This window comes from Emiliania huxleyi (assembly GCF_000372725.1).
Source record: "Emiliania huxleyi CCMP1516 unplaced genomic scaffold EMIHUscaffold_338, whole genome shotgun sequence".
Taxonomy (NCBI): Eukaryota; Haptophyta; order Isochrysidales; family Noelaerhabdaceae; genus Emiliania; species Emiliania huxleyi.
Window position 1 is genome coordinate 32,678 of NW_005199460.1, and position 9,321 is coordinate 41,998.

General features: G+C 68.2%; 5 protein-coding genes across 5 annotated transcripts in view; 3 read left to right on the forward strand and 2 right to left on the reverse strand.

Annotated features, from left to right (window-relative positions):
- The window catches only part of EMIHUDRAFT_444587 (hypothetical protein), a 2,456-nt gene extending 807 nt beyond the window's left edge, over positions 1–1,649 (reverse strand). The window contains exons 1-4 of the mRNA XM_005773467.1: positions 620–1,649; positions 459–546; positions 273–372; positions 63–156 (exon numbers count right to left, since the gene is read on the reverse strand). Coding sequence (XP_005773524.1) covers positions 63–156; positions 273–372; positions 459–546; positions 620–1,535 — 1,198 coding nt within the window. The 5' untranslated portion in view covers positions 1,536–1,649. The remainder of the gene's footprint in view (positions 1–62; positions 157–272; positions 373–458; positions 547–619) is intronic.
- A 656-nt stretch (positions 1,650–2,305) lies between these two features.
- EMIHUDRAFT_241644 (hypothetical protein) lies at positions 2,306–4,586 on the forward strand (the record flags this gene model as incomplete). Its single annotated transcript, XM_005773468.1, has 6 exons — positions 2,306–2,488; positions 2,751–3,278; positions 3,366–3,749; positions 3,936–4,076; positions 4,308–4,403; positions 4,506–4,586. 6 exons carry the CDS (start codon positions 2,306–2,308, stop codon positions 4,584–4,586), a joined length of 1,413 nt encoding a protein of 470 aa, XP_005773525.1.
- Positions 4,587–4,683: 97 nt separating this feature from the next.
- EMIHUDRAFT_458469 (hypothetical protein) lies at positions 4,684–5,949 on the forward strand (the record flags this gene model as incomplete). The annotated part of the gene is made up of 1 exon (XM_005773469.1): positions 4,684–5,949. The coding sequence occupies one exon, from the start codon at positions 4,684–4,686 to the stop codon at positions 5,947–5,949; it is 1,266 nt and encodes a 421-aa protein (XP_005773526.1).
- A 267-nt stretch (positions 5,950–6,216) lies between these two features.
- Positions 6,217–7,636, reverse strand: EMIHUDRAFT_117387 (hypothetical protein; the record flags this gene model as incomplete). Its single annotated transcript, XM_005773470.1, has 2 exons — positions 6,217–6,961; positions 7,053–7,636. 2 exons carry the CDS (start codon positions 7,634–7,636, stop codon positions 6,217–6,219), a joined length of 1,329 nt encoding a protein of 442 aa, XP_005773527.1.
- A 310-nt stretch (positions 7,637–7,946) lies between these two features.
- EMIHUDRAFT_117388 (hypothetical protein) lies at positions 7,947–9,083 on the forward strand (the record flags this gene model as incomplete). The annotated part of the gene is made up of 1 exon (XM_005773471.1): positions 7,947–9,083. The coding sequence occupies one exon, from the start codon at positions 7,947–7,949 to the stop codon at positions 9,081–9,083; it is 1,137 nt and encodes a 378-aa protein (XP_005773528.1).
- Between the last annotated feature and the right edge of the window lie 238 nt (positions 9,084–9,321).

Genomic DNA, 9,321 nt, shown 5'->3' on the forward strand with positions numbered 1-9,321 from the left:
TCTCGGCGCATCCCGGCGCATCTCGGCGCATCTCGGCGCATCCCGGCGCATCTCGGCGGTCCCGCACCCGCCGTGCTCCTCCCAGTAGCGGATGAGCGGCTGTGGTGGCGGCGGCACTGCGCCGTCCACGTCCCACACAAGCTTGAGGTGCGGCACCTGCGGGAGACGCGGCGAGGTTGCGGCGAGGCGGGAGCCTCACGTCCGGGCACATCATCGGCACGTCTGGGCACGTCTGGGCACGTCTGGGCACGTCTGGGCACGTCTGGGCGCGCCTCCGGCGTGAGCCTCTTGACCCGCTCCTTGCTGTAGCCGAGCGGGTGAGAGACGTACCGCACGCCGTCGAGCGAGAAGTCCTTTGGGCGGTGGCTGTGCCTATGTGGTGGGCCGTGTCGCGGGCCGTGTCGCGGACCGGTGGGTGCCGCGGGCGTGTCGTCCCGCCCCTTTGGTGATGGGCGCGCCCGAATGCGTGCACGTGACAGACGCCGTCGGGCGGCCGCTGCACGCCCGCCGTGAGCCGGCGGAGCTGCTCGTCGATGAGGCGCGAGCCTGAGGGAAGGTTCCGGGACGTGTCTCGGACGGGGCCGGGCCGGGGCTGGGAAGAGGCCGATCGTCGTCGAGCCTGCGACGCGCGAGAAGTTGACTGCGGTCCCTCCGGCGGGGTGTGAGACCCAGTCGGGAGAGAAGGAGAGGCCGGCGGGGTCGAGCCAGTCCGGCAGCGTCTGCTCGCGCGGGAGAAAGTGCGAGAAGGAGAGCACCGCGTCGCCGACCGCTCCGCAGAGCGCCTCGTTGACCTCCCGGACCGAGGGCTCGTTCCTCTCCGCGAGCTTGCACGCCACGCCCGCCGGGTAGTGGCCCGTCATCGTGTCCGACGGCCGCAGCAGCGCGGCCGGCCACTTGCAGAGCGCAAAGTCCGACCACGTGAAGGCGCGCATGTCGCCGGCGCGGTGGATGAGCGACGGAGTGAAGTGGGTGAGGTCGAGCGAGTCGTCGTACCACGAGGCGAGAGGCACGACCCACAGGCCCTGCCCGGGCTTGTGCGCCCCCGACCCGTCCCCTCTCAGCAGCCGCGGCGTCGAGTGCACGTTGCCCATCCGGTCGCAGAGCCGGTCGATGGCGTCGAGCTTTGCGAGCGAGTCCATGCCGCCGTCGTTGCGCGTGATCCAGAGGTCGTGGTTGCCCGCTGTGAAGAAGACGTGGGCGAAGCGCTCCGAGAAGGCGCGCAGCGTCGCCTCCAGCTGCTCCATCTGGTGCGACACGTCTCCCGCCACGACGACCGCATCGCCCGGGTGCTGCGGTAGCGAGCGGAGCCACGCCATGTTCTCGGCCCGGTCGGTGTGCACGTCCGAGGTGAGCCACACCCTGGGGTACACGCGCTGCTCGGCCGGCGGCTCCTGTCCGCCCGACTCAAAATAGTACACCGCCTCCTCCTCTGTCCAGGAAAGCATGTGATTCGCGACCGGCAAGTCGTCCGCCATGCAGTCGGCCTGCAGCTCGGCCAGCCGCTCGCACGACGCCACCCTGCGCGACAGCGGCATCGCCGCCGCCGCCGGGGCGCCTCGACGCGCGCTGCTCGAGTCCTGCCGCTCTGCAGCACGCCGCCCACACAGCGACCGGACCAACGCGCTTGGCCCTGGATCGAAGGGTGTCGACTCCTTGAGGTGCGTGAAGTCAACTTGGCACGACCGACCGCGTCGCTACGCGCTGTCTTCCGCTGTCGAAGGTAGTCGAGTGCCTCCTGAACGTGTGACCCTGTTGTCAGGCATGTCTCTTGTCTGGTTGTCACACTGCGATTTCGGGCTGTTTGCTTTTACGTGAAGGTGTGGGTGGTACTCGACAAGACAGGGGGGTTGGACGGGATCCGAACGGCGCGTTTTTCTTTTCTTGAAAAACAAATCTCGCCGCGTGTGTGGTGCCCGTCGTGTGCTCGTACTGTCACGCTCGTTGCTGCTCGGTCTTTCCGGGCTCTCGTGCACCATGCTGCTCCAGACGGCGCTCGACTCGTTGTTTGTCCGACGGGGCGCTCACTCTCCGCGGCCACTCCCTCTGCTGCAGGGCGCGGCGCTCCTCGTGTTTGCCTACCTGTGCACCGGAGAGCTCCTCCCACTTCCCGTCCTCCGGGCGAGCAAGGTGCTGCAGGGCTGGGCGGTGCAGCAGGTGCTCCTGATCGCAGCGCTCTCCTGCTTGGCCGTGCTCGCCGGCGCCAGCGCCGGCGTCGGTCGCGGCTGCCCGCCGCTGCCGGCCGCGTGTGCTGGCCGCGCTGAACACCGCTCCCATCGCGGCTGCGGTCGCTGCGCTGCACTTGACGATGTCCGACGCTTGCCCCGTGGCGCCTGGCCGGCCGTGCGACACGCCGTCTATCCTCGCCGACGTGGTCGGCCTCATCTCCGCGCGGCTGGCCCGGCTCGACCTCGGCGTCTGCCTGCTGCTCGCCGCCCGTGGAGAGGCGGCCGTGCTGCACGCCACCGGGGGGCATCTGGGATACTCGGAGGTTTGGCCGCCCGCTCCACCCGCCTCGGACCCGAGCATCTTGGACCCTGATACACCATGGCCCCTCTCCAGCAGCACCCTCGTGCGGCACACCACCCCTCTCCAGCAGCAATCCTCGGGCGGCACACCGCCCCTCCTCCCCTCTCCAGCAGCACCACCCTCGGCACACCGCCCCTCCTCCCCTCTCCAGCCTGGCCGCTCGCCTCCCTGCCCTCTCCCTGGCCCCGCCGCTCCTGAACGCTCGCCTCCCTCCCGACCCACAGGCGCAGCCGCTCCACCGCGCCGCGGGGTGGTGGTGCGCGGGGCAGTCCGCCCTGCACTCGCTCGCCTACTTCTTCTTCTACCTGCGCGCCGGCGGCGCCGCCTCCCTCTGGCAAGCCTGCTTCCCCGCGCCCTTGCCCGACGGCTCGCTCAACCGGCTCGGGCTCGTCAACTTCATGGGGGTGGTCGCCATCGCGGTGTGCGGGCCGCTGGCGCTCTCCGCGCTGCCCCTGGTGCGGCGGCGCTGCTACCACGCCTTCCAGCGCCTTCACATGCCCGTCGCCCTCCTCTTCGTGACCTGCTGCGCGCTGCACGACCTCGCAATCCTCACCTTCGCGGTGCCGGGCATCGCATTCTGGTACGTAGAGTGGCGTGGGCGTGGCGGCCGAAAGGGCGTGCTGGGCTGCTCGCTGCGGCGGTTCACCGCCACGGCGCGTCTGCTGCCCGGCACGTCGGGACCGTGGGCAGAGCTCACGATCCATTGCGGCGGCGCGGCGCTGGGCCACGACGCGGCACCGCGCGGCGAGTGGGTGTCGCTGCGGGCGCCCGCTCGGCAGTGGCTGCTGGCGTCCGATCAGTGACTCTTCACTGACCAGTCGCCCCCACTCGTTCATCAGGCGCTCCCACTCGGCACTGAGTGGCACCCGCTCTCGGTGACCAGCGCCGGCGGTCGCACGGCGGGGCTCTCCGCCCTCGTCTCCGCGCGGGGGGGCGACTGGACAAAGGCGCTCGTCCACCTCTGCGCGACGACGGGCAGCTTTGAGGTTGAGCTCGCGGGGCCCTTCCCCTTCGGCGGCGGCCCCTGGTCCCTGAGCGGCGGCGGCGGCGGAGGTGAGCCCGCGCTGCTGCTGCTGGCGGGAGGCACGGGGGTCACCGGCTGGCTGCCAGCGCTCGCCGCCGCGGCTAGCGAGGGCCGGCCGTGCCGCTTGGTCTGGTGCGTGCAGAACGAGGCCGACTACCACGCGCTCGCCGACCGGCTGCCGCGCAACGGCGGCGTCGAGGTGACTGTCTACATCACTCGTGCCGCGGCCGCGGCCGCGGTGGAAGCGGGGCGCGGCGGAGGCGGCATCGCCAGGTCTGGCGGCGACGAGCGAGCGTGGGGCTCGACGCGCGCAGCGCACTCCTCCGCAGGCTCGTTGGTGTCGGCGTCGCTCGCGGCGACGCTCGTGGGACTGGCTGCGGGGCAGTGGGGGTGGGCGTACGTGGCGGAGGCGCTGGAGCTCCCTCTCGACGCTGGCTGGCTGCACCACAGCCTGGTTGGCTACACGCTGTCGCGGCGGTGCCTGCCCGTCCTCCTCATCGTTGCGTCCATCGCCGCGACGACGGCGGTCTGCAGCCGCGCCTTTGGATTCGCGGCGGGGCGCTGTCAGCCTTGCGACCTAGAGCTGGCTCCCGTCAGCCCACGCCGCCACGACCCCCTCCTGGCGGCGTCGCGACAGCGGCAGCGGGGCGGCTTCGCTCCCGCCGGCGGGCCGGCGGGCGACGAGGCGGGCCAGCGTGTCTGCGCCGGGCGGCCGGACTTCGATGCACTGGTGCGCGCTGCTGCGGTGGGGCTCGAGGCGAAGCGGCTTGTGGTTGCAGCTTGCGGGCCGGCGAGCATGGTGGAGGGCGCTCGCAGCGCGGTGGCGAAGATCCGAGCGGAGTGCCGCGGCGAGGTGCGCTTTGAGTTCTCAGGGGGCGACTCGAGGTGGTGAGATTGATCACCGGCGGCGGGTGGACGGGAACACGCACACCTCGCACGGGCGTCGGTCGATCAGGGAAAGACAAAACCAATTCGAATTGCCTTTCCAATTTTTGCCAAGGCACCGCTGCGGCTGGGGGCTGGGGCGGGGTCGTAAGAGATTCTTTATTTATTCTCCCCCCCCGCCGCCTGTGTGTATCTCGAGACCTCGGCAGTAGCTCCCAGCTCGTCGAGGGCTGTGTCGCTGCCTTTCGATGCGCCTACTCGTTCTGCTTGGCCTGCTTGCGGGGCTCGCGGCCACTCTAAGAACGGGCGACGCCCTCGGCTCGGACTCGATTGTGCACGCCAGCATCGACCTCGACGGGCGGTCTGGGGGCACCTCCCGGCAAGCGGGCGGCGCCAGCCGCGGGCCGAACGCCTTCGCGTCGCTCGGCGAGGACGCGGGCGCGGAGGCGGCCGCGGTTCTCAATGTTCAGGGCGATTTTGCCGGCATCGCGACCTGCGTGAATTCGTGCAAGGCGCTATGCACGTCAACCCGTGCGAAGTGTCTGATGAAGGCGTACTCGGATGGGCGAGGCCCGTCCATCCAACAGTTGTGGTGGGGAGCCCCTCTCGACAAATACCCGGGGTACGACGGCCCTCTCCCGTCCATGCTCTCGGAGGGGGATTGCATCGCTCACATCCTCTTGGGCGCGAGCGTTGGCGATCCCGGAGCTGACGTCGCGCTCGTGGAGATGGGCACGTGGTTGGGCGCCGCGAGCGTCTGCACTGCCGCGGGCCTGAGCCTCGCGCGTTCGACTGTGGAATACCACGCCTTTGATCTATTCAGTATGCCCCCCTCCAAGCATAGGGATAACACAAACTTTCACAAGCTGCACGTCGCCAGGGACGTGCCACCCGTGAAGGCGTTGATCGAATCGCCGGATCACCGCTACGAGGCCATGTGGAACGAGATCGTGACGCAGGTGTACCCGTCCAAGCGAGTGCACTCGCATGCGGGGTTCATCGGAAGCACCGGAGTGGGCGGTGCGAGCGCAGATTGGAACGACAAGAAGGTCGGGCTGTTCATGATCGATTCGGCAAAGGATTATCACCAGCTCGTCTTACAATCACACGCGGTGTGGAACAAGCTCCGTCCGGGGTCTGTCGTGCTCTTCTCGGACTTTCTCATGCCCCTCAAATCGTGCAGCAATGCGGTGCGCGCAAACTTCAGCCAGATCCAATCCGTACCCGGGTTCGTGTACCGATCACTCGTCGAGAAAGGCCTGTTCAAGCTCCTGTGGGTCTTCCCCAAGAGCCAGCAGGTCGCGTTTGAGGTGACGGACAAGTACCAACCGTCCAGGGCGCAGGAGTACCTCACGAGGTGCACATACCCTAAGCAGAAATGCCCGCCGAAGCCGGATTGGGCCGCGAGGTTCCACGGGGAAATCAAGGGCAACCTGAGGGATCGCAGATACTCGACCGGCTTCTTCATGAAGCAGATGAATCGCACGAAGAACATCTTCAAGTGCGACCAGTAGGTGCGTAGGCGCGCGACTCGCCGCACACTAAAAAAATACTTAATCAGGGGAAGCGCTAGGGAAGCGCATTATAGTAGATTTTGGTACCAAGCTAACTTTACAACTGTGAGGTTACCTTTGGTTCACGGTACTCGGTAGCTAACACCGCAACAGGGGGAAAACTGCAACTGGAATCCGATCAACGAATCGGGAACCCCAAAACAATGGTGCGCCAGCCACACCCGGGAACCCCAAAACAATGGTGCGCCAGCCACACCCGGAGCTCTTTCAATGCCACGCGTTGAACGGCAGCCGCCTGCCGTCCCGAGGCCGGAGCACGTCGAACGGCTGCGGCAGCTCTCCGTCACGCTCCAGCCGCACCGCCGGCTGCAGCGCGCGGAAGGCGTCGCGCACTCCGAGGCGCGCGAGCCACGCGTCGACCCTCCGGAGCTCGAGCTCGCGGCTCGGTGCGAGGGCGAGGCCCCAGTACTCGTCGAGGGGGCGCTGTGCGCGCCACGCCGAGTAAGCGAGCAGCCGCCGCTCGCCCGCCACGCCGCCCGCGACAAAGGGCGCGTAGCCAAAGGCGCGCGGCGTCCGTGCCGCGTCCGGGTGCGCGGCGGCGTGCTCGTCGACGGCGGCGCAGGCCAGCTGCAAGAAGGGCCACTGCTCGTCGAAGAGCGCGCGGAAGAGCGGGTCGAGCGTCTCGGGCACCTCGTCGTCGGGAAGGAACTTCGCCGCCGAGCCGCTCGCCGAGTCGGGCGACGTCGAGGCTGGCGTCGCCGCCGCGTCGCGCGCAGCCAGCTGCGGAAAAGCGGCGTCGGCGGCGTGGCCGTGCAGCCGCTCGAACCAGCGCACGACGTGCGGCGCGCCGTCGAACATGGCACGCGAGTGCGGGTCGCGGTAGAGGTGCGCCCACAGAGGCCCGTACAGCGCAAAGTCGGCGCGGCAGGGGACGCCGCCGAGCAGGTACGGCTGCGGGCCTCCGCCGGCGGCGCTGCCCGCGGCAAGGTGCCGCTCGAGGGTGCCGATGAGCCTTGGGGTAGGGTTGGGGTGAGGGTGAGGGTGAGGGTGAGGGTGAAGGTGAAGGTGAGGGTGAGGGTGAGGGTTGGGTTGGGGTTGGGCACCGCTCGGTGAAGGACTCGATGCCGGCGAGGGCCGGGGAGACGGCGCCGTGCACCCGGCACAGTGCCCGCATCCGGTCGGCCACCGGCTGCGCGAGCCGCGAGGCGATCAACGACGGCAGCATCGGGAACGCGCAGCGGCCAAACTCGGAGACGGCCCAGTCGGCGTTGCCCGTGTTCCACCGATAGTGCAGAGCCACCATCGGCAGCCACTCGTCGGCGTGCAGCTCGAGCAACGAGGCTGCCAGCCGCTGCGTAGCGCCAGGAGGCCGCGTCGGTCGGTCGGGGTGGTTGCGCTCCACCTCGTCGCAGATCAGGGCGCTGTCTTGACGCCAGCTGCCGTCGCCCAGCCTGACCGCCGGCATAATGACGCGGCCAACCGCCGGCTTGACGGTCAGGCGCAGCTGCATGGCCGACGGAACGACGTCGCTGAACGGTAACCGCTTGTACGACAGCATCGAGCGGACCTTTGCGGTGTACGGCGACGCCATCCAACCATAGAGCCGGCAGCCAGCGTACGAGGCGCGATCGAGGGAGGTGGGCACGGCACGCTTGAAGGCGAGGCCGGCCTGGTTTGGGTGCGGCATGACGGCGGAGTTCGTGCGTGGCAGCGTCGGATGGATGAGAGCTGCGGTGTGGTGAACCAGGAAAAGAATTTTCCCGACGCAAGAATTGACCTGAAAAGGAAAAGGAACACAAGCGTAAACGGCGAGAAGTGGGCGGATCTGTGTAACCTGGTCGCTTATGTTGCTGCCAAAAAAACCCGTCGACTTCGCCTGCAGCACCGAGCCCTCACACCTGGTCGCCTTTGCAGCCTCTCACCCCATTGGCCATTGAGAGATGGCTGGGCCGGAAATTGACGCCGATTGTGCCCTTTTCGATGACCTGTCACACGACATGCAGCTGGCGATCCTCATTCGCCTGCCGGCCCACTCGCACGCACCCGCAGCTGCAGTGTGCTCAGCGTTCAAGGCGCTGATGAGCAACTCAGAGTTCAAGATCCAGCGCCGTGCCGCGGGGTACGAAGAGCAGTACCTCGTCGCCGCCGCCGGCTACGGTGGCAACTGCTGTGCGGACGCTGGCTGCGCCGTGCGTACGGCGTCAGGCTGGGCTCGGCTGCCAGACCTGCCTCCGCACATGCCCGAAAGGCCAGACCTTCCGGGCGTGAGCGAGAGCGCAGCCGTCGTCGTCGGCGACAGCTTCTACCTCCTTGGCGGCGAGGGCTCGGGCGAGCCGGGAACCGGCACGGACAGCGTTTTCTCCATCCAACCGCACCGGCGCGGCTGCGATCTCTCCTGGCACTATGAGCCAAAGATGCCGGCGTCGCTTTGCTACCACGTGGCTGGCGCGCACGATGGCATCATCGTCGTGACGGGCGGTCGCTGCGACGATGACGCACAAGGATGGTACGGCGAGACGGGCACCTCGAGCGCGTCGACGTTCCGGTTCAACGTGGAGAGCGGGACGTGGACGGAGGGCGCACGGATGCCAGCGCCGCGTCAGGGTGCGGTGGGCGCCGTCATCGACGGCGTGCTGCACGTGCTCGGTGGCTTCGCGGAAGATTGGGAAGGAGGCGACGAGGACGGACGAGTCTATGACGGGGCCATCGTCTACTCCTATGACGTTGCTGCCAACACGTGGAAGGAGCGAGCGCCGTCCGGCCGACACGTTGTGCAGTGGAGCACGTACCACGATGTGATTTCGGCGGTGGCGAAGGGTGGCAAGATGTACTTGCTCTCCAAGGAGACCGCGTTTACAGCCAATTCATACAGCACGACCATCCACCTCTACATCTTCGATCCGGCGACCTTCACCTTCACGCGCGGCCCTGACCTTCCATCGAATCGCAGCACTGGCTATGGCGGTGTCCGTCTCGGCGTGTTCAATGGCGAGGTGACTGCCGTTGGCTTGTTCCGCGATCAAGGCTGCTACGTCCTGGACGAGTGCCGCGAGCACTGGAACGCGGTGACCCCCGCCGAGGGCGCCACGCACTTCGTCTGCCCCATGACGTCAGTGGCGACAGTCTACAAGTGAGAACGGGGCTGCGCCAGCGGAGCCGGAGGCCTCGGGAGTGTCCCGCCGGCCGGCCGGTAGCGAGCGAGCCTGTTCAGCTCCGTAGCGAGCCAGACGCGCGCGCGGGAAAAGGGGGGGGGGGGGGGGCTTCGACACAGAGCTCTGCGGGGAACGTTGACAGCGAACGTTGATCACCCAGTGATCACACACCCAGTGACACGTGGACGGGACGCGGCGCATGCGCCCAATGCCTGTTACA